At 40.3% G+C, this 24,586-nt stretch overlaps 1 protein-coding gene across 2 annotated transcripts in view; it reads left to right on the forward strand.

Moving 5' to 3' along the window:
* Positions 1-1,189: 1,189 nt before the first annotated feature.
* The window catches only part of tcf25 (transcription factor 25 (basic helix-loop-helix)), a 30,956-nt gene continuing 7,559 nt past the window's right edge, over positions 1,190-24,586 (forward strand). Inside the window, exons 1-14 of one of the 2 annotated variants that reach the window (XM_068049275.1) lie at positions 1,190-1,411; positions 2,467-2,670; positions 3,325-3,414; positions 3,634-3,752; positions 4,402-4,467; positions 4,743-4,825; positions 5,908-6,038; positions 7,890-7,989; positions 9,245-9,338; positions 10,278-10,370; positions 11,584-11,689; positions 13,579-13,738; positions 17,114-17,201; positions 24,211-24,369. In XM_068049275.1, the coding sequence (XP_067905376.1) occupies positions 1,250-1,411; positions 2,467-2,670; positions 3,325-3,414; positions 3,634-3,752; positions 4,402-4,467; positions 4,743-4,825; positions 5,908-6,038; positions 7,890-7,989; positions 9,245-9,338; positions 10,278-10,370; positions 11,584-11,689; positions 13,579-13,738; positions 17,114-17,201; positions 24,211-24,369 (1,655 nt within the window). In that variant the 5' untranslated portion in view covers positions 1,190-1,249. The remainder of the gene's footprint in view (positions 1,412-2,466; positions 2,671-3,324; positions 3,415-3,633; positions 3,753-4,401; positions 4,468-4,742; positions 4,826-5,907; positions 6,039-7,889; positions 7,990-9,244; positions 9,339-10,277; positions 10,371-11,583; positions 11,690-13,578; positions 13,739-17,113; positions 17,202-24,210; positions 24,370-24,586) is intronic. The other variant, XM_068049276.1, reaches the window with a different exon arrangement.

Here is a 24,586-nt window from a genome sequence, read left to right on the forward strand (position 1 = left end):
AATAGTGATACTTAAAAAAAAAACAAGTTTGTCCAGATCATCCTCTCTCCAGTATCCACCAAGAACCACAATGCCTTGGCAATCTCCTCTTTGGGTTGATAAAAAGCTACAGATCTGCCAAGTGACAATCTTAATCTGTTTGGACACCTTGTGATCCAGCTCATTTGATGCACATAGGTGGAGTCGTAGAATTGTAAGGTCTTAATTTTGGCCTTGCTCAGCAGAGATAAGGCACTTTGCAACAGAGGGCAAAAAGATCAGACTTATAGCTGTTACTGTTCTCCTACCAGGGTATTAGCAGAACTTTTGAAAGAGTTTGCCTATGTAATCTCATCTAATTCCACTAACCATTCATCTGTTAGTTGAAGAATTGGTGTGTGATTCAAGAAACATAAAGAGGGATTTTAATAGAAGGGAAATATAGTGGAAGAGAATTGAAGTATATTTTTGCTTCATTGTGAATGCAATACATGAAAAATATAAGGGTCAACTTGTGAAAATGGTACGAGAGAACTCTGGGAATGTGAGTACCAACATTTTAAAAATCCCAACCTGATCAAAGCTTCCCAATATACCAGTGTATGGTGTTGCCACACTATCTGGCATTGTTTTAGTTTAGTTTAGTTTAGTTTAGAGATACAGCACTGAAACAGGCCCTTCGGCCCACCGAGTCTGTGCCGACCATCAACCACCCATTTATACTAATCCTACACGAATCCCATATTCCAATATCATCCCCACCGGTCCCTATATATTTCCCTACCACCTACTCGGGGCAATTTATATTTTTTATGAGTGGATTGAAGAGGAAAAGAACTGGATTACTGAACATATAACACAGAAAACAGGTGGAAACAGAAAGTAAAATGCAAGATAAATTACAGCAGAATAAATTACAAATACTTGAAATTCAGATAACAGACAAAGATATCAAAAAAGAGACAGGAGAGGGAAATTTATCAAAGATTCAAAAACATCCAGGGGTGATAACCAATGGTAAGGGAGGGGGAAAATAAAGTTTTGCAAAACAAACTAAATACAATACCATCTGTAATGATAAAGCATGAAATATAAATCATGCCACTGACACTCTATTCCTGCGGTGCTGACACACTTCAACAATTCCATTCCCCCGCCCCGCCTAACTCCTTCCCCCCCCGTCCAGGCCACTCCACTTCCGGCCACCGGCTTCCGGTGAGAAGTGGCGCAGGCGCGGTGCAGGTCCTAGGCCCCGGCTGGCACCGGTATCATGTCATCGCGGAGCCTGCGGAAATTGCGCGGGGAGCGGATACAGGAGCCGCTCAATCACCTTGTGGACCAGGAGGAGGAGCGGCCGCTGGAGCCTGCACCGCTTCGAAAACAGCGGAGGAACAAGAAAAAGAAAGCGGCGGCTAGCAACCTGCACCAGCTGGTGAGGGAGCGGGGGCCCCGGGAGGAGGGGGAGGGTTTGGTGAATCTTGACTTCAAAAAAAAACTACCAAAACAAATCCCCTGCAACTTAAGCTTAAAGCAGTGAGTCTCGGGGCTGTTATGGCAAGTTGGGAGAATGTTTATGTCTCGAGATTGGAGTTGGGATACTGGCACTTGTACTTTATCACAATGCCAGGATGCGTCAACGCACTTTATAATTAATGAATTACTTTTGCATTGTCATGAATGTTATGCAGGTCAATGCATTTGCAAAGTAAGGTCTCACTTTTGAGTGAAGGGATGAATATGGACCAGAGCACTATGAGAACTCCATGTTATTCTGTAATTGCTGTGCAACCTTTTTATGCCCAACTGAGTAAAAGGGCATGGCGTATGTTTAATGTCTTGCCCAATAAATAATTTCTGTATTTTAAATTGCAGAAATTATTGTGCACGTTCAAGAACTAATCATTTATTTTCCTGACCAGTGGAGGGACCGAGCATTTTTCTTTAACATAGTCAAGTTTTCTTTTATACTGTATGATACAACTGTATTATTCCTCCCTTTTCTGACTTGGGATAGTCTGTATTTTTTTACTGTAACTGCAAAATAATAAGTTTACCTATTTGAAGGTGTAAACAGCTGTAGTGGGGGTGGTCGCTGTTTATTGAGAGGTCTAGTAACCACATGCACAGAGTAAGCTTGACTTGAATTACCCTGTTTCTGATAATGAAAGTAGGGATTGAAAACATTGCGCTGGGTTATTGTATAATTTTGGTATATTCCATAAAAGCCTTGTACTTTGAGTATCATTAGGAAACTATTTATTGCCATGGATTCAGTACTTGAGTGGCTATTTCAAATTATTCTTTTAAATACATGAAAATGTAAACATTGAGTCCAGTGATTCTGATTAAACTGATTACAGTATATGTAGTTCTAGTACTTGGAAAAGCACTTACCATTGAAGAATGAGAAATGTAAGGGGCAATTGTAATATCTGGAGGTCAATAGAGTCCTTGTATAAGTTTTTGCTTTATTTTCTATTTCTGTAGACAAGTGAAGCTGATGCTGAGAATGATGCAGAAATTAATGCAACTAATGAGGAATATCCTACAGAAGAATCAGATGGTATAGATTTGAGGCTCAAAGTCCCTTTGGCTGGGGAGGATGATCAAATTAAAACTATAGAGAATATAGAAAATGAAGGACTAGAAAAGAAAAATGAAAAATTGGAAAATGAATCTGACATTTTGCAGGTAAACTTTTAGTATTTCATGCATGGGGCTTAGCAACTAATTTCAAACTTTACAGTGCCTTTTGTGCATTGCACTTCATCCTTGAGTTATTAAGGAATTGCGGGGTAGAACTTTTGCTTTGTACACACGTATTGTTTAGTAGAAAAATACCTTAAATCTAAGTGAATTCACTGTGCTTGTTGGACTCTAACACAAAAGCTTTTGTCTCATTCCATTGTGCCAAACTTAACTACAACTGGTAGATCTCCAGTGGTGTTGCTCATGTTTATTCTGGAACATGGTTATGATGTCCTCCAAAGATGGGGATGTTTTAACCCAATTTGTACCTTTAAAGACACCACTTAAGTAATTTCCTATTCGGAAGTTGTCAAAATAAGCAAATTAAATATATTTCCTTTTTAAATTCAGGTCATTGTAATTGCCTGTAAATTCCACTGCAGCTCAAGAATCTAACTTTTTTTCTAAAAAAAAGAATGTTTCGCACCTGTAACAAGTGTGGTGGATGCACATGAAGTGCAAAATGTCTTATCCACCTATTCCTTTTACTGTTTAAATGGTTGCTACACATGAAATCTGGCTGCTTTATATTTGTTAAAGAATATTAGTTTCTATTTAATTGAATACTTCTGAAGACACATTTTTTTTGCTTCTTAGACAAATTCAAATAACAAGCCCAAACGGAAAAAAAAGAAAAAGAAAAATCGGAACAATACTCCTGCTGATGCCCAGGTGATGATGCGAATGGTGATTAAGCAGTACTTTGCAATTCTGTTTTCTCTATTTATGTAAAGTGTATCAACAAAGGAAAGTGAATGTAATGTTAGCTTATAATGCAAAAAGTAATCAAATTAGATGATTTTGAACTTACAATGACAGACCTGAATAGGCCTCCTTTCTGTTCACTCTTAACAATAAGTAAAGTTGAGTTGTCCTATAAAATCTTAGTGTTTGTCCTCTTTCCAGGAAAGTGCTGTCGATGACATTGATAGCATTCTACAAGAGATTGAGGGGCCCAATGGTTTCCAGTACCAAACTCACAGCGTCAGTGCAGAAACAAGACCATTGCTGTATGTTGAACATAGGTGAGCAATAAAATCTAATTTTTATCATGTAGGAGTGGTAACATCAGTTTTGGCCATTTGGCATTTTGATAGATTGGTAGCATCAATTTGTGTACATTGAGTCATGAAAAAGCAACAATTACTACTTGAGGTTAAGCTATTTAATTTAATTGATGTATACGCTGTGGCTCAGTGGTAGCGCACTCATTTAATTCAGGAGGTTGTGGGTTCAAGTCCCACTCTAGAAGTTTGAACACAAAAGCAGTGGAGTATTGAGGGAGTGCTACATGGTCAGAGGTGCTGTCTTTTGGATGACGTTAAACTGAAGCCCCATCTGCTCTCCCAGGTGGCTGTAAAAGATCCCATGACACTATTCGAAGAGGAGGAGGAAGAGAGTTCTCCCTGGTGTCCTGGCCTATATTTATTCCACAACTAATATCATTAAAACGGATTATCTGTTATCATTTTGCTGTTTGTGGAAGTTTGCTATGTACAAATTGCCTCCTGTGTTTCCTATATTACAATGCTTCAAAAGCACGTAATGGCTGCAAAGCACTCTGAGACATCCTGAGATTGTGAAAGGCGTTATATAAATGCAAGTCTTCCTTTTTTATTCAATATTTGCTTTTCTCTATCTCCTGCTTATCATAAATTAACATATTTCTTGCAGGAATCTGAATCCAGAGACTGAACTAAAGAGATATTTTGGGGCGCGAGCAGTTCTTGGAGAACAAAGGTTAGCTCGTTTGTTGTGCAGGTGTTGGGAACTAAAAGATGGCCATTGTTTTCAACCTATTTAAGTTGTGATAGTATGTGATATAATCTTGCTTTAACTGATTTCTACTTAGTGTTTAATTCAGTGTCTTTTGTTTAATGGGGAAAAATTCTAAATTAAAGTTTTGATTTCTGCTTGAATTGTTTAATTCTATGCTGTTTGACTAAAGGTTTTTCACTAGCGTATTAAGAATGGAAGCTTTCACTTTTTTTTCCACTTAAAATCTTTCAAATCAGGTCAAAGCAGCGGCATCGTTCATTGCACAGGAGTATGTGGCTCACAACACCAAAAGATACTTGGCCACGGTACACTAAAACAGGTAAATATATGCTACCTATATGGTGATATTGTTTTATCACATGAGGCTGCATGGTGCAACAGTTTAGAGTTGATTCAACTTGGCTATGTTCAGATAGTGAAGAACATAGATATCTACCTAGCTACTGAAATATGAGTACTGCAATAATGGAAACTGGTAAAACAATCCAGCAGGTTTTAGAAAGTACTTTGTTTTGGGGCTGAATTTTCAGGTCCAAGGTCAGGAGCAGAGGTGGACGGGGCCCAAAAATTATGAGGCTAGTCAGCGTGTCAGTTTTGCGACTCCGTTCCTGAAATGATTTTGGGGCCCAGGAAGGCAGCCCGCCCTCTCTCCAGGCAGACAATTAGGCTCATTAAGAACCTTGTTAAGTAGGGAAAAAGGAGGCCAACTGGGATTTTCCAGTCAACCACCAGTTTCCTGACATGATGGGCATGGGGAAGGTGCAGGTTAACTGCCTGAAGGCTGGCATCCAGCTGCAGTATCAGGTGCCAGTGCTTTAGGCAGGCCTACAAGCCCGCCCTCCCTGTCTCCCTCCCTGCTTGAGTCAGGTTACAGCCAAAGGCTGCACTGTAAAGAGGCACCCCCAACCCCATCAACCGCCACCCCCCCCCCCCCCCCCCCAAACAGTGGTCGCCTGGCTGCTTTCTCTATTTTTCTTAATTACATTTTTGAAGGCATGGCTGAGAGTGCACTTGCGTGTTGAAGTGCCTTAGTTACTTACCATTCATTGCAGCTGGGTGCTCCTCTGAAGCTGGAAGACCTCTGGCCCTCCAGCTTAGAGAGCCTGCCTGCCGCTCTTAATTAGACCTGTCTCCATGCCAATTCAGAGGGAACCCCGGTCAATATTCCAAGTCAGTGACTGTTGCCCCATGCTCCCCCAGGGGCGGGTTCGGGCTTGGAAAACAGTCCTGGCCCCCAAGGTGAAAATTCAGCCCATAGTTTTAATGTTTGCTCTTTCCTCCTCTCTTCCTCCCCCACCCAAAAAATGCTTTTTTAACTATAATATGATACTCCACATTATTACCCTTAGTGTCCAAAATCAGAATCAATCCAGAACTTAACTTCTGCTTTGCCACTTATAGGGATTTCTATGCAGCTGCTAGAGGCAAAGGGAGGAGCTCAGTATTTCACCTTTGAACACAGCCGCGATTATCAACAGACCCAGTTCAAGTTCTTGGATGCAGTAGACTCTATGGACCCAAATAACATTCTGGTAGGCTGTTAATAGATTGTGTCGAACAAGCAGAAATTAAATACATGGCAATCAAATTGCCTGATTTTTGTAGGAAAGGAAAAATTAGCCTGTAACCAGTCTCTAAATTTCTTTAAAGATGTCATTGTATATATCTACAGTTGTACTGTTGAGTCAGCAACAAATCGAAAATATTCTTTATAAGATAAAGCTACTTATTCTTTTAGCCAGTTGCACAAGAACTCTTTGCAAATAGGTTGTTTCACAAATATTATGCTCTACTAATAAAAATATCCAATTGGTACGCCCACAATTCTGCTATTACAGCAGTAGCATCTAACCAACAAGAGCTATATATTCTACCTTTTTATTAAAAAAAATCTATTTGCAGACTTCCAGAAATATTGATTAAAGTTGTAATCCCTCTTCAAATTAGAGATAAGGCAGTGAAAGTGTTAATATCAGTTTTGCAGAATACAGTCTGTGAACATTAAAATCGCAAAGACCCTGGAGTCAGCCTCTCCATCTCCCTCACACCCACCCCCAAGCCGATGCCTAAAAAAGTGTGATTTTCTGTTAAACTTGGTCAACAGAAATTGAAGTTGCTTTATTTGATTGGATTCTGATTTCATGGAAATTTACATACGTACATACGAGTTAGGAGCAGATGAAGGCCATTCGGCCCCTCGAGCCTGCTCCGCTATTCAATAAGCTCATGACTGATCTGTTTGTGTTTCGAATTCACATTCCCATCTACCCCCAATTTCCCTTGCCTAACCAGAATCTATCTACCTCGACCTTAAAAAAAAAAATATTCAATGTCCCTGCCCCCACCACCTTCTGAGGCAGAGTTCCAAAGTCGCACAACCCTCTGAGGAAAAAAAATTACTCCTCATCTCTGTCTTAAAAGGGTGTCCCCTAATTTTAAAACAGTGCCCTGAGTTCTGGACTCCCCCACAAGAGGAAACGTCCTCTCCACATCCACTTTGTCAAGACCATTCAGGATCTACTGCAAACAGTATTCGCGATGTGGTCTCACCAATGCCCTGTATAACTTAGCATAACATCCTTACATTTATTTTCAATTCCTCTCTTGATAAAGGATAGCATTCCATTAGCCTACTTTATTACCTGCTGTACCTGCATACTAACCTTTTGTGACTCCTGTATTAGAACACCTACACCCCTCTGCATGTCGGAATTTTGCAGTCATTCTCCGTTTAAGTAATACTCTGCTTTTTTTATTCTTCCTGCCAATGTGAACAACTTCCCATTTTCCCACATTACACTCCATCTGCCAGATTTTTGCCCACTCAACCCATCTATATCAGTCTGCAACCTCCTTATGTCCTCTTCACAACATATTTTCCTACCTATCTTTGTGTCATCTGCAAATTTAGCTACCATGCCATCGCTCCCCTCATCAAAATCATTGATATAAATTGTAAACAGTTGAGGCCCCAGCACAGACCCCTGCGGGACTCCACATGTCACATCCTGCCAATCGGAAAAGGACCCATTTATGCATACTCTGTTTTCTGCCTGCCTGCCAGCCAGCCAATCTTCTATCCATGCTGATATGTTAACCCCTACACCATGAGCTCCTACTTTGCGCAATAATCTTTTATGTGGCACCTTGTGGACAGTGCGGGCATCGAAACCTCCTTGTAGGGCAGGAGAAAACAAGCCCCCCCGAAAACCCTGTTTCACTAGTGCTTCTTACTGCATGCGGCTTTCCCGAAAATGAATAGGAGCTAGATCCTCTACTAAACGTAAGTCGTCATTAAGCCACAGTTGCATATGGTGGGCACTTTAATCATCAAAGTCGTTAGTGGCTATCAACACAAGTGATTCTTTCCTACCTGATTCTAGGCATTGCTTCGTCTGAATCCACATCACATCGACTCACTACTGCAACTAAGTGACATCTGTCGGATGCAAGAGGATCAGGAAATGGCACGTGATCTAATTGGTAAGAGGCAGGCAGTAATTTCAGAACAGAATTGTGAATGCATATCCATTGAAGGGCATAGTTTCATACTAGTCAGCAGTATTTTCTCCCTTTGCCCCCAACAAAATTTGTATCTCGCACCTGTGGTCTGATTTGCAGTCAAGAGGATAGGATAGTCCCTGCCTATTTATATCTGGCTGCCATTCACAACTTACTTGATTGAAATTAGAAAAGCTTCCTTTCTTAAACATAATTGGCAGTTTAAACTAGGATTTGAACTAGTCTCCCTTTGGGATTTTAGGACTTAATTTCTGGTTGTTGGTTTATGCAGCCACTTGATACAATCAAGCTACTTAAATAAATTTGTCGAGTTCTAAATCTAATTGTGGGATCTTGTACTTCAGTTTCCCATAGGGGTTACTTTGCCATAAATGCAATGTGTTGGATAAACTTATGTTTCTAGGTATTGAATTATTTGTAAATGCTGTCGATGTTTCAAGTTGTGGCTGATCATTTTTGGTCTAATCAAACTTGACTGAAGTTACTGTTCATTAGCAAACTGGGGTAATCATATTTCTATCTTTAAAGGCTTGTGAATTAATTGGCTGGGTTTAATATAGTTGCTCAGTGTACATAAATTGATGTAGAATTGCAAAATGTTACAACACAAACAGGCCATTCAGCCAACAAGTCTGCACTAGTGTTTTTTTTGTAAACATCTCACTCCCCATGCTCTTTAATAGCCTATTTTTCAAGCAACAATCTAATTTGCTTTGAAAATAATGTATGGACTGTGTTTCAACAACAGTTTGTGTCATAGAATTCCACATTTTAGCCACCCTCCAAAGAAATTTCTTCTAACCTCACCTTTAATTCTTTTTATGATCATAAATTTATGTCCTCTTGTTATTGTCTCATATATTAGTAGAAACAATACCTTCATAAATCTTGAATACCTCATCAGAGTTTTCTAGCTGGCACTAACTAAATCAATATATGGAGAAGTGCTCAGTTGCACTGTTAGAATCCGAGTCATTATGGTGCAGAAGGTGGCCACTCGGCCCATTGAGTCCATGCCAGCTCTCTGTAGAACAATCCAGTCAGTTCCATTCCCCCACTCTATCCCCATAGACCTGCAAGTTTAGTTCCCTCATAATTGCGTTATGGAAATATAGGGAAGATTTTCTAATCTCTTACAAGAGTTGGGATGTTTTTTCAAATATGCCAAAGATTATATGCATCAGTAAATTATTTTTTCTCCCTTTCTTCCATTCAGAAAAAGCACTGTACTGTTTTGAAAGTGCATTTCACCCAGTGTTTAGCCTGACCAATGGAACTAGCCGGTTAGATTATTGCCGAGCTGAGAACAGGTTTGTACTACACTTGTTAAAGCGTTAGATTTAATATTTGTATAGCGAGCTTCTCCTTGAATTGTTAGAAGCTGTGCTTTTTCTGTATTGGTTCTTTGTAGTAGTCTCTTTGTAACACATACAAATATTGGCCTAAAATAAAAACTTTAAAAATGCTGGAAATACTCATGTCAGGCAACGTGTGTGGAGAGAGCAACAGAGTTAAGGTTTCAGATCAATGACCTTCATATTGGCCTACCATATTAGCAACATGAGGGGCTATGCTTAATGCTTTGCCTGCAGTTGGCAATCTTGCACATAAATTTTTAAGTACAGCAGATCTTGTGATGAGACAAATTGGGATTAGTCTTGAGGTTTAGCCAAACAGTTGAGCAGGGACATGAATTACTGCATCACTAAAGTGCAAGCATGACATGGTGAGAAAGCAGTATACTGCTGTAATCTTTTAATTATTCTTCAGCTTAGTGCTGAATTCAGCACCTTGTCCCTTTCATATGCTGCTGCGAAATGAACTCGAACAGGGCACAGGCTGTTGCTCTCTGGGTATGTTGGACAGCTTAGATAATTTAATCAAAGGCAAATTTTAATTTCACTTTTGTTCTTAAAAGCTGGCAGGTACAAATGGAAGGCCAACTGATATTTGTGAGTCTTCCTTGAAGTATTCTTTTAATATAATTTGACATTTTTGAATAATATGTATTAGTATTTGTACACCAGGAAATTTGCAGTCATGATCAACAATAATGGAGTTGGAGGAAATAGTCACTTATTTGTTCATGCATTTTCTTGCAGTCTTAAGTATGCCTTTCGAGTTTAATTCCATTGATGTAGCTTACGGCACTGTCCACCTTTTTCTCCTCCCGCCTCCCCAAATGAGAGAACTTTTTACTTATATTTCCTTTATCTGATGCAGATTCTCCCCTCTTTGTACATGCACAGGTCGTTCTTCCTTGCACTGTACAAGCATATGATATTTCTGGAAAAAAGGGGTTGTCCACGCACAGCACTAGAGTTTTGTAAGCTCATCCGCTGGTAAGAATCAGAAATTACCTGTTGGCACATATCCTGTTGATAACTTTGTCACTTTTGAGGCTGAAATGCTCATCGAGAAAAAAAAAATCACCAAATTAACTTCTATGACTGAGCAGAAACAAATATCTGTCAAGTTACTAGCCTGACCAAATTTAGTTTTGCAGTGAAAATGTACAGGTTGTATGCTTATGTCACAAGCCTCCACTTTTCATTGCTGCAAAATAAAAAATAACTTTTTAAAGTGACTTGTATGGAATGTCTTCAGAGGGAAGAAAGTTGAAATTATGAAGTACTGTGAAGTTTAAAAATCTGTTTTTAAGTGACAACATGATGAAACAAAATGCTGCCACAGTTCCTGAGCAGATAAGTGTATCAAATGTGAAACACTCTCATGCCAAGCTGCCTATTCTAATTGTAAAACCTCTGGACAAGATCGTTGCAGAGAGAAATTGCAGATTTTCTTGCTCTTAACTTCAAAATATAAACATTTTGGTGAACTGAAGACACTTTCTCCTAGCTGTCAATGGAATTTGCTTCCTCTCTTTCCTGAGTAGGTCTTGAGCCTCCTGTGGCCAAAATTGAGGCGAATAAACTATTTACAATTTAATAGCAGTCCTACAATCAGAAGCCCATTGACAAACATCCTTTGTACCATCTCAGTCATTGGAACTGGACAGATTGGAAACTGAATGGAAAGAGTGATTGAACTTGTCTCCCCCCACCTCCCCCGCCCCCCCACAGTATTCCATCTTTTGTTACCTTGAAACCTGTTTTTAATAGAATATTAATAGTTAAGTACAATGTGTTATCGTTCCTTTTGCTTAAGCTCTTTAACAATAGAAGTTGATTGAGTTTTGCAAACAGTAAAAAGGGGAAAACAATTCAGTGCTCAGTTTTAAAGAACCAATCTCCTTCAACCTACGTTAGGCCTCAAAAAATGAATGTTCAGCCCATTTTATGATTTCTGTGAAGGAGCTCTTCATCGCTCTATTCCAGAGTACACAGATACATTTCATTGACACTAAAATGGAAAGATAAATTTACTCTTTAAAATAGAGCTTTGCAAACTAAACCAGTGAACTAAGTACACTAAAGACTTTGGGAAATAGGAAATATTGTGAAGTAATTGAAAATCATACAGTAGGAACTCGGGCTCAATAAAAATATTGTTTTACTGCTGGCGCAATCTAATTCATAATGTCTGTCTCTGTAGCCTGGACCCTGAGAGAGATCCACTATGTGCTTTGTTGATTATTGATTTTTTGGCATTGCGAGCAAGGGAATATGCTTTCCTGATACGACTCTACGAGGAATGGGAGGTGAGAACATGTCCATGGTTGGTTTGCTTGTTACAATTTTGAATTTATATTGCATACAAACAGCTGAATTAACAATAATGTTTTTGTGTTCAATGCTTATTTCACCCCGCCCTCAGTCCTGATGATGTTGACTGTGCTGAAGTGCAATTCAATGGGTGCCTGTTACCCTACGTTTATTGACCCAAATATGAGCAGTGGCAAGGTATTTGTGGGACATTATAGCCAAGTTTGATCTTCACCAACTATCAAAATACATGCACTTTCCAGTAGGAATCACTCATTGGAATCAGGAATGGGAATACTGGCTAGGTTTTTTTCTTCTCAATCCTTCATCCCTATCCTAGTTCAGGAGAGGGGTGCTTTGTGGAGATCTCAATCCTTTTGAGAAACATGGTACTGAATAGGGAAACGTGGTTTTAAACAGAGCAAGGTCAAAGCTTGAACTTGAGTGTTGCATTATCTGTAATAGCACTAAGTGCAACACCAAAACTAATACAAGCTGGTAAAAGTCACATTTTGTGGCTGATTTGACTTGCACTCACATTATGTTTTAGTATTGGTGAATGGAAACTGAAAGCTCTGCATCTTGTTCTGTTGCTGTGGTGCTGGTCAATATATGCAGTAGCAAAGGCATTAGAGGATCTTTAGCATACAGTCCATTGTCCTAATTAAAATTGAGTGGATCAGTATGGAGTGCAAGTGACTACAGGAAAAAATAAAATCCAACTTTAATTTTGGTTGCATGCAGTAAAAATATGAAAACATAATTAATTTCTCCTTTTATATGTGAATGTGTAATCACTTTTATTAATAATGTATTGTGATTCCCAACAAGTTAATTTTTGCAAAAGGAAAAAATATATTTCAAAGTAAGTTATATAGCAACAGTGATTTGTAGCTCTTAGAAACATAGAAAATAGGAGCAGAAGTAGGCCATTCAGCCTTTTGAGCCTGCTCTGCCATTCATTATGATCATGGCTGATCATCCAACTCAGTAATCATAAGTAGTAAGTTCGATTCTCACTTTTTGGCGATGGTCATTGCCTGGCACTTTTGTGGTCAAATGTAACTTGCCACTTATCAGCCCAAGCCTGAATGTTGTTCAGGTCTTGTTGCATATGGATATGGACTGCTTCAGTATCTGAGGAGTTGTGGAAGGTGCTAAACATTGTACAATCAGCGAACATCTCCACTTCTGATCTTATGATGGATGGAAGCTCATAGGTGAAGCAACTGAAGATGATTGAGGGGCCTAGGACATAACCCTGAGGATCTCCTGTAGTGATGTCCTGGGACTAAGATGATTGATCTCCAACAACCACACCTATCTTCCTTTGTTCTAGGTATGACTCCAGCCAGTGGAGTTTTCCCCCTAATTCCCATTGACTGCAGTTTTGCTAGGGTTCCCTGATGCCACACTTGGTCAAATATTGCCTTGATGTCAAGGGCAGTCACTCTCACCTCATCTTGAGTTCAGCTCTTTTGTCCATGTTTGGACCAAGGCTTTAATGTGGTCAGGAGCTGAGTGACCCTGGCAGAACCCAAACTGAGTGTCTGTGGGCAGGTTATTGTTGAGTAAGTTCCGCTTAAAACACTTGACGACACTTTCCATCACTTTACTGGTGATTGAGAGTGGACTGATGGGGCAGTAATTGGCCAGGTTGGATATGTCCTGCTTTTTGTGTGGAGGACATATTTGGGTAATTTTCCACAGTCAGGTCGATGCCAGTGTTGTAGCTGTACTGGAACAACTTGGCTAGGGGCACGGCCAATTCTGGAGCACAGGTCTTCAGCACTATTGCCGGCATGATTGATGCTATTGAGTGTTTGTATCATATTTGGTCTTAGTTTTGTCAGTAACATCTTATTCCTTTTCTGTTGTCTCTCAGTTTCATTTAAATCTGTCTCAGCTCCCAAATTTTGCATTCTCTGTTCCACTGGCTTATTACCATCTTAGTCAACGAGAAGATCTATCAGATACTGAACGCACTCAAAAGCAGGAGCGAGCTAAGCATTTGATGCAAAAAGCTCTCATAGAGTTTCCAAGTGGTAAGTTGTGAAGTGCTGACCTTGTGCTTCAACTGAGAATTTCAACAGCTATATATTAAAGATATCTTCTTTAGAACCTGTTCAGTGCCAATCTTTTCTGCCATCATTTTTATAAACTTCTTACCCAACCAATGTGAAGATGAGGCATGAATTGGCAATTAAAATACATGCATTAAGAATGGTGATTTATTTCTTGTTTACAAACTCTTAAATATTTTTTATCTTGCTTGTATTTATTATATAAGAAGCAAAAGGAAGACGTGAGAAAATACTGATGTAATGCCTGTCAATCTTCAAATTGGTCCTTTAAGTGGTGAGCAGAAAGATTTGTGCTGAACATACATAAAACTATGCACTTGCGTAAAGTTGGCATGAGAATATGTTCTTAACTGATAGAAATTATTTTGTGGATGTGTGTGATGCTTATCGCCAGCATTGTGTAATTTGATATATGGGAGTGTATGGTGTCTTGCTATAAATTGGTCTTGATAATTTATTTTTCAAAAATAGTTTGAAACTTGTGCTCTACAGTTCCAGAGTTCCTTGTGATTTTCTTTTTGTGGTGGTGCTAAATGAAATTTTTTCCACAGTTGTATGTATGAGTATTCTTTTCTGTATCAGTGTGCTTCATGTGATGGGAGGGAACGCTTCCTCCTATTTTCCTCTGCCTGACACACAAAGCAGCTGGAGACCTACCCCTGGGACGTTGCTAATGTTCTTAAGCACCTTTAGCAACTTGAGATAACTAAAACTCAGAAGCTCTCACTGACTGTGGTGAAAATGTCTACTCTGAACATACAAATTAGGAGCAGGAGTAGGCCATTCATCCCCTCAAGCCTGCTCTGCCATTTGATAAGATCATGACTGATCTGAATGTGGCCTCAACTCCACTTGCTTGTCTACCCCCACCCCCCTTCCATAACACTTGACTCCCTTGTCTATCAATAATCTATCTAAATCAGTGTTGAATATATTCAATGACCCAGCCTTTGCTGTTCTTTGAGGAAGTGAATTCCTCAGAGAAAAGTTTTCTCCTTATCTCCGTCCTAAATGGAGAAACACATCTTTCCAAGGAATCATGGTTAAGATTGTAGAATTGCAGACACAAATATCCTCTGGAAAGCAGCATGTTAGAGTTATAATGCACTAAAGTACTGTGCACCCTTGTGTCCCTTGTATGAGATGGCTGCTCAACAGTGTTGTAGGGCTAGCGGGCTTTGTTGGCTGTTTGGCACAAGCCAGAGGAATAGAATTGCTGATTAAATCTGAGCACTATGAGATGGTGTTAAAAAGGTGAAAACTGACAAGGTGAGAACTTTGAAATTTGTTGAGATGATTTCTCTCCCCACCCCATTGTTACTACAAGATTTCTTTGGATGCAGATACAATGTATGTGTATCAATGCAAATGGTGTAGTATAATTGCCCTATCCCAAATTTGGTGGTTCTTTTTGGTGTTTTCGGTGCTAATTTAGCACTTGGTAATCAGCTGGCCAGTGTTACAGTGAAGGTCTGGTTCATGTTTGTCCAGTTGAAATGGTACTTGTGTTCATAGATTGCCTGGGCTATGAACTGAGGGAACTGGGCTAAAGCACAGACTCGATCATTTGTTGCTGAATGGACTTTTTTGGTCTCTATGGGGAAACAGTCAGAATTAATGACAGATTTGGGAAGTGATTGGATGTCGTTATGGTAATAGACTAAGAAAGGCAAGCAGCTTTGTGTATGAAAACCGAACAATAAATACCTTTTCAATTAAAGGTTGGACTGTCCTGCTTTTAAATAAGTTTATTTAAAACTATAATAGGGATTGATTTTAATTTATTCAATGAATACAGGCTCTGTGACGTAAGACCAGCAGTTAATCTCCAGTTTGGTATTATATCCAATCTCTTGGTGATGTTCTTTTGGGCCTCCTTATCTCGAGAGACAATGGATACGCGCCTGGAGGTGGTCAGTGGTTTGTGAAGCAGCGCCTGGAGTGGCTATAAAGGCCAATTCTAGAGTGACAGACTCTTCCACAGGTGCTGCAGAGAAATTTGTTTGTCGGGGCTGTTGCACAGTTGGCTCTCTCCTTGCGCCTCTGTCTTTTTTCCTGCCAACTATTAAGTCTCTTCGACTCGTCACATTTTAGCCCTGTCTTTATGGCTGCCCGCCAGCTCTGGCAAAAGCTGGCAACTGACTCCCACGACTTGTGATTAATGTCACAGGATTTCATGTCGCGTTTGCAGACGTCTTTTAAAGCGGAGACATGGACGGCCGGTGGGTCTGATACCAGTGGCGAGCTCGCTGTACAATGTGTCTTTGGGGATCCTGCCATCTTCCATGCGGCTCACATGGCCAAGCCATCTCAAGCGCCGCTGACTCAGTAGTGTGTACAAGCTGGGGATGTTGGCCGCCTCGAGGACTTCTGTGTTGGAGATACGGTCCTGCCACCTGATGCCAAGTATTCTCCGGGGGCAGCGAAGATGGAATGAATTGAGACGTCGCTCTTGGCTGACATATGTTGTCCAGGCCTCGCTGCCATAGAGCAAGGTACTGAGGACACAGGCCTGATACACTCGGACTTTTGTGTTCCGTGTCAGTGCGCCATTTTCCCACACTCTCTTGCGCTTGTTGATTTCTGCATCTCGAGACAGGTTACTGGTGATAGTTGAGCCTAGGTAGGTGAACTCTTGAACCACTTCCAGAGCGTGGTCGCCAATATTGATGGATGGAGCATTTCTGACGTCCTGCCCCATGATGTTCGTTTTCTTGAGGCTGATGGTTAGGCCAAATTCATTGCAGGCAGCCGCAAACCTGACAATGAGACTCTGCAGGCACTCTTCAGTGTGAGATGTTAAAGCAGCATCGTCAGCAAAGAGGAGTTCCCTAATGAGGACTTTCCGTACTTTGGTCTTCACTCCTAGACGGGCAAGGTTGAACAACCTGCCCCCTGATCTTGTGTGGAGGAAAATTCCTTCTTCAGAGGACTTGAACGCATGTGAAAGCAGCAGGGAGAAGAAAATCCCAAAAAGTGTGGGTGCGAGAACACAGCCCTGTTTCACGCCACTCAGGATAGGAAAGGGCTCTGATGAGGAGCCACCATGTTGAATTGTGCCTTTCATATTGTCATGGAATGAGGTGATGATACTTAGTAGCTTTGGTTATTATTTGGTTATTATTCAATAAATACAGGCTCTGTGACATAAGACCAACAGTTAATCTCCAATTTGGTATTCTATCCAATCTCTTGGTGATGAGTTAGTAATAAATTACCACCATAGGAATAAGCAGTTTTTTAAAAAATAGCTGTTGTTAGCTGAAACAAGTATGTCCAGAAATCACCCCTTATTCACCTCAAAAACATTGAGCATGTCTTTGTATTCCTTTCCAGTACTAATGCCATTACTGGATCAGTGTGGTGTGCAGGCAGACCAGGCAGTGTTGTCACACAAGTATTTTGGATTTGAAGTACAGATAAGGTATGTGTCATGAAAGAAACTGCTTGAGTGATTTACATTGTAAAGTTAACAACTTTTTGCAGGTACCAATTTCAATAAATTCTGTGCAAGTGAGATAATGACTTGATTAGAATTATTTTCGATCAGAAATTGGAACAAGGAAGCTGTCCACCTGCTAGCAATACAGACTGTAACTACAACTCTAGCTCACTTTGTTCAGTATGTGTAACTGTCCAAATATACTTGTCCTTAATCCCCAAACTTGCTACACCAAAATAAAATTGATTGAAATAGTTCCTTCCACCATGTATTTATCAGCTGGGGTATGCACATTTCTTACTGCATACGGTTGAGTATCTACCCCCCAGCAGCACACTTCAGAATGAGTTTTGATGATTGCTACTAAGAGTACATGGATTTAGTTCATAGAACTTTCCCCTGCAGAAGAACTACTAAATTTTCAGAGCTATAAAGAAAATTTCAAGCGAATTAGAAGTCAAAGACATAGGCCCAAAATTTGCTGGAGTGGGGCATCGTGCAGTGTGCCGCATGAGTTTGATTTTATTCCTCATCCTTCAGCTCAAATTTTTTGCACCGCGAATTCCTGGAAGTAAAAGATGGGATAACATCTCTAATGTTCTCTAATGAGAATCCTTGTTTGAGATTGTAGTCCTGATAATAAAAACATTAATTCCAGATTTATTTTCATAAGCTCATCAACCTAGTATGCAGAGTTGACTTTATTTGGTCAGGATAAAAAAATGTTGTGAATTGTGGAGATAGTCATACATTGTTTAAATTTAAAGAATGGCAAGCCTAAAAAAAAGATTGAAAATATTAAACTGAAATGAAGGCAAGATGCAAACAAAACTGGACTTGAATAAGAAGTACATTTTCAAAATTTGCAGACAACACCAAATTGGTGTAGTTAATACAGAGGAGGACTAGCAAAATACAGGAATACATGTAAAAAAACTTGCAGAATGGGCATGTTAATTGGCAAATTAACTTCAGTATATATAAGTATGAAGTGGTACATTTTGGAGGAAGAATAAGCAGGCTACATACACCTTGGAAAATATGTCTAAATGGGGTCTGGGAGCAGAGGGTTCTGGGGTTACACAAATCACTAAAAGTAGCAAAGCAAATGAATAAGGCCATTAAAAAAAAAACAGCCAAGTACTGGGGTTTATTTCTAGAGGGATAGAATTGAAAAGCAGGGAAGTTTTGTTAAACTTACATTGAATCTTGGTTAGACGATACTTGGAGTAATGTATACAGTTCTGGTCTCCATATTATAAAAAGGATATACAGGCACTGAAGAAGATGCAAAATAGATTTATTAGAATGATAGCAGTTACCTGTTAGGAAGGATTCAACAGGCTCTTTTCTCTAGACAAGAAAAGACTGAAGGGGGCTTTCAGAATTATGAAAAGCTTTGATAGGGTAGGCATAGAGAAGCTGTTTCCACTTGCGAGGGAGACTATAATTAGGGGCCATAAATATGAGAGTCATGAATGTATTCAATAGGAAATTTAAGAGAAACCTATTTACCATAAGAGTGGTTAGAATATGGAACTCGCTACAACTAGTTGAGGTGACTAGCATAGATGAATTTAAGGAGAAGCTCGAAAAACACATGAGGGAGAAAGAGATAGAAGAATATGTTAAATGGATTAAAAGAAGAAGCCTGGTGGGAGGCATGGGTGGAACATTAACACTGGCATGGAGCTGTTGGGCTGAATGGCCTGTTTCTGTGTTGTACATACTATGTATCTGTGTAAAACACTTAATGGGCTATAATTTGCAGTGGCAGGGCACCTTAACAGCTCTGCCATTACTTAGGCTTGCCCTTGTTACACAATAAATTTAAAAAAACTTTAATTGTGCACATTGCTGAAAATGTGAGTTGATAATGATGCAGTGAGGAAAATAGGCACCTGGGACTTTAATGAACAGGGCAGGCAACTGTATTTCCTTAACCAAACGGATTGAAGGATTGTGAAATTAACATCACGAGGACTGAGAAGGAAGTATAAATTAGAATGGGTGAATTCAATGTCAAATCAAGGTACGAAAGAAAGATTGGATTAAATGGGGGAAAAGAGACAGATAAAGTAAAATAAAATTAAAATAATATAACATTTTGAAGATCTTCAAAACAGCAATTCTAACCTGAAGGAAAGAGACCCTGCATATGTAATAGTTTTTAGTGCCAGAGAGGTTTACTGGCAGTAATTACCACTCCTCATATCGTTTATAGGGTCTTGGCCTGAAGTGGGCAAGACACAACTTTATATGGTGAGTTTAGAACAAGGGCAGCAGATGTATAGGAACATCTCCAAGTCACATGCCATCCTGACTTGGAACTATATCAGCTGTTTCTTCATTGTCACTGGGTCAAAATCCTGCAACTCCCTCCCCACCACTACTCTGGGAATACCTTCATGGACTGCAGCAATTCAAGAAGGCGGCTCACCACCACCTTCTCGAGGGCAGTTTAGGTTTGGGCAACAAATGCTGGCCTTGTCGGTGTCACCCATGTCCCATGAATGAATTATTAAAAAAGTGAAACTTTGACCTTTATTTTTTGGAATACAGTAGTCACTCATGATGTGGCCCAGTTTCCTGTACTATTACTGCTAAAGGTGAAAGGAACAAGTGCATTGAATGAGAACTGCGATCGCCAAGATACTTTTACACACATTTGTTTGTATGGCATTGATTTAGTTTGTTCCTACTATGAAAAAATTATTACTTATTAGCCTGTACTAATGATTCACGGAATGTAACTCAGGCTGTGTGGCAGTCGGTTAGCTCAGTTGTTTAGAGTGTGGTATTAGTAACGCCAAGGTTATGGGTTCGATTCCTGTACAGATAATTTCTTACAGGGATAGAGCCGAGGAATGGGACTGATTGGATTGGTATGGACTTGATGGGCTGAATGGCCTCCTTCTGTGCCGTTATGACTGAGATGCTTATAGTTCTTGGGCAAATATGCCATTTACGATTGAGGTACTGCCACAAATAATTTTCTATGGACTGAAATTTATGGAGAACACATGAAACCTGATATATAAAAAGAAAAACATGTTTTTGTATTAACTGCTAGATTCTTAGAGTGGCATATAGTGTACTGTTTTAAATTTTATATATTCCCCTGTCCTCCCCTATTTTTCTGAACTGTGCCCTCATTTGTTCCATTATTGTCCCATACAAGGTATTCAGGAAAGATAGGGAAGGAAGAAAAGGAGGAGGAGCGGCAGTATTAGTTAAGGAGAATTTTACAATGCTAGAGAGGGATGATGCTCTGGAGGAGTCAGGGACAGAATCCGTTTGGTTAGAGCTAAGAAACAATAGAGATGCCATTACACAACTGGGTGTATTCTATAGGTATCCAGCTAGTGGAAAAGGTGTAGAGGAACAAATTTGCAAAAAAAGTTAGGTGCAAAAAATGTAGAGTTGTGATAATGGGGGACTTGCATTATCCTAATATAGACTGGGGTAGCAATAGCGTAAAGGGCAGAGAGGGACAAGAGTTTCTTAAGTGTGTTCAGAAGAATTTTCATAATCAGTATGTTTCCAGTCCAAGGAGAAAGGATGCATTGCTGGATCTGTTACTAGGGAATGGGGTGGGTCATGTGTATCAAGTGTAATTAGGGGAACATTTAAGGAACAGTGATCATAATATCATAAGGTTTAGTTTGGCTATGGAAAAGGACCAGGAGCAATCTAGAGCAAAAATACTTAATTGGAGGAAGGCCAATTTCAGTGGGATGAGAATAGATCTGTTTCAGGTAAATTGGAATCAAAGATTGGCAAGCAAAACTGTAACGGAACAATGGGTTGCCTTTAAAGAAGAGATGGTTCAGGTACACTCAAGGCATGTTCCCATGAGGGGAAAGGTAGGGCAACCAAAGCCAGAACTCCCTGGATGATGAAAGATAGAGTGTAAGATGAAGCAGAAAAAGGGTGCATATGACCGATGTCAGGTTGTTAATACAAACGAGAACCAGACAGCTTAAAGAAGGTTCAGTAAGGAAATGAGAGGCAAGGAGAGATTGAGAAGAGACTGACAGCTAACCTGAAAGGGAATCCAAAGTCTTTTGTAGGCATATAAATAGTAAAAGTGTGGTAAGAGGAGGGGTGCGGCCAATTAAGGACCAAATAGGAGATTTATGCATGGAGGCAGAGGGCATGGCTGTATTAAATGAGTACTTTGCATCTGTCTTTACCGAGGAAGATGCTGCTGGAGTCATATTGAAAGAGGCGGTAGTTGAGATACTGGGTGGGCTAACAATTGATGAGGGAGGCAGCATTAGAATGGTTGGCTGTACTTAAAGATAAGTCACCAGGATTGGATGGGATACATTTGAGGATACTTGAAGTTGCCACAATCTTCCAATATAATAAAAGCAAAATACTGCGGATGCTGGAAATCTGAAACAAAAACAAGAAATGCTGGATTCACTCAGCAGGTCTGGCAGCATCTGTGGAAAGAGAAGCAGAGTTAACGTTTCGGGTCAGTGACCCTTCTTCGGAACTGACAAATATTAGAAAAGTCACAGATTATAAACAAGTGAGGTGGGGGTTGGGCAAGAGATAACAAAGGAGAAGGTGCAGATTGGACCAGGCCACATAGCTGACCAAAAGGTCACGGAGCAAAGGCAAACAATATGTTAATGGTGTGTTGAAAGACAAAGCATTAGTACAGATTAGGTGTGAATATACTGAATATAGAACATCAGCAAGTGCAAACCTGAAGAAAAACAACCTGAAAAAAACAGTGGGTAAGCAAACTGAACAAACTAAGATGAAATGAAATAAATGCAAAAAAAGATTGTAAAAAATGTAAAAAGGAATGCAAAAAAAAGGAAGAAAAAATAACTAAAAATGACTAAAAATGAAAGTAAAGTGGGGGGCTGTCATGCTCTGAAATTATTGAACTCAATGTTCAGTCCGGCAGGCTGTAGTGTGCCTTCCAATCTTCCAATCCTGCTCAGGTACAGTGGTGGTGCCAGAGAACTGGAGAATTGCAAATGTTAGACCCTAGTTCAATAAAGGGTGTAAGGATAAATCCAACAACTACAGGCCAGTCAATTTAACCTCAGTGGTGGGAAAGCTTTTAGAAGTGATAATCTGGGACAAAATTAACAGTTGCTTGGGCAATTGTGGATTAATTGAGGAAAGCCAGCATGGATTTGTTAAAAGCAAGTCTTGTTGAACTAACTTGATTGAGTTTTTTGATGAGGTAACAGAGAGAGTTGATGAGGGTAATGCGGTTGATGTGGTGTACATAAACTTCCAAAATGTGTTTGATAAATTGCCACATACTAGGCTTGTCAGAAATGTTGTAGCCCATGGAATAAAAGGGGCAGTGGCAGCATGGATACGAAATTGGCTGAGTGATAAGGAACAGTGTAGTGAGGAACTCCTGCAGTAATGTCCTGGAACTGAGATGATTGACCTCCAACAACCACAACCATCTTTCTTTGTGCTAGGTTCTGACTCCAACCAGTGGAGAGTTTTCCCCTTGATTCCCATTGACTCCAGTTTTGCTCATGCTCCTTAATGCCATACTTGGTCAAATGCTGCCTTGATGTCAAGAGCAATCACTCTCGCCTCACATCTGGAGTTCAGCTGTTTTGTCCATGAGGTCAAGAGCTGAGTGGCCCTGGCAGAATCCAAACTGAGCGTTAGTGAGCAGGTTATTGCTGAGCAAGTAATGATAGCATTGATAGCTTGATAGAACTGTCGACAACCCTTTCCACCACTTTGCTGATGATTGAGAGTAGACTGATAGGGCAGTAATTGGCTGGGTTAGATTTGTGATGCTTTTTTTATACAGGACATACCTGGGCAATTTTTCTCATTGCCAGGTAGATGCCAGTGTTGTAACTGGACTGGAACAGCTTGGCTAGGGGTGCGGCTAGTTCTGGAGCACAAGTCTTCAGTACTATTGCCGGAATGTTGTCAGGGTCCATAGCCTTTGCAGTGTCCAGTGCCTTCAGCCATTTCTTGATATCACGTGTAGTGAATTGGATTGGCTGAAGACTGGCATCTGTGATTCTGGGAACCTCAGGAAGAGGCCGAGATGAATCGTCCACTCGGCACTTCTGGCTGAAGATTGATGCAAATGCTTCAACCTTGTCTTTTGCACTGATGTGCTGGGTTCCCCCATCATTGAGCATGGGGATATTTATGGAGCCTCCTCCTCTTGTTAGTTGTTTAATTGTCCACCACCATGCACGACTATATGTGGCAGGACTGCAGAGCTTAGATCTGATCCATTGGTTGTGGGATCACTATTCCTGTTTATTGCATGCTGCTTCCGCTGTTTGGCATGTAAGCAGTCCTGTGTTGTAGCTTCACCAGACTGACACCTCATTTTTAGGTATGCCTGGTGCTGCTCCTGGCATGCACTCCTGCACTCTTCATTGAACTGCAGCAATATGTCCAGTCCTGGGCACTGCACTTAAAGGATGTGAAGGCTTTCAAAAGGTGCAGAAAAGATTAATGAGAATGTCCCCAGGGATGAGGAACTTCAGGTATGTGGATAGATTGGAGAATCTGAGGTTGTTCTCCTTCAAGAAGAGAAGGTTGAGAGGAGATTTGATCGTGGTCAAAACCATGAGGAGTCTGGACAGAGTAGGTAGAGAGAAACTGTTCTTGGTAGGGTCAAGAACCAGAGGAGGCCGATTTAAGGTATTGGCAAAAGAACCAATGATGGCATGATCGTTTTTACGCTGTGGGCTGTGAGTGGTTATGATCTGGAATGCACTGTCAGAGTGTGGTGGACGTGGCTTCAATTGTGGCTTTCAAAAGGGTATTGGATAAGCACCTGAAGAGAGAGGATTTGCAGGGTTACGGGGAGGGGGCTGGGGAATGCGATTCGCTGAGTTGGTCCTGCAGAGCGTTGGTATGGACAGGATGGGCCGAATGTCCTCCTGAGCTGTAACCATTCACTGATAACTTTCTCTGATAAGTTTCATGTCTCTCCCTCTCTTCACTCTCCCAACTCCTGCTTCAGGCAGCCAAGTGCATTGAAGCAGTTAGTAGCACTGTTTATTGGAAGAAACTGGATGCTCTGGAAAGAAGCAAGAATCATGGCATGGCTGGAAGAGAATGTGAAGGAGGTTTTACGTCGAGTAGATGCAAAAGACCCACTTGTACAGGAGTCTGAGAGCAAGTAGGTGCTTCATGAAACTGCATTTTCTGAAATTTGAAGCTGTATTGTAACTCTGAAAATAATTATTGGTAATATATTTTTGCGTAACTAAAGCAGTGTGGTTAAATGAGAGATAAAGAAATAAATACAAAAAATATTGTTCTGACCAACCCTGGCAGGACAGATGAACAGCTATTCACTACTATTTCTCCAAGTCTAATTCAGTTAATGTGTCTAT

Source organism: Heterodontus francisci, chromosome 17 (genome assembly GCF_036365525.1).
Source record: "Heterodontus francisci isolate sHetFra1 chromosome 17, sHetFra1.hap1, whole genome shotgun sequence".
Taxonomy (NCBI): domain Eukaryota; kingdom Metazoa; phylum Chordata; class Chondrichthyes; order Heterodontiformes; family Heterodontidae; genus Heterodontus; species Heterodontus francisci.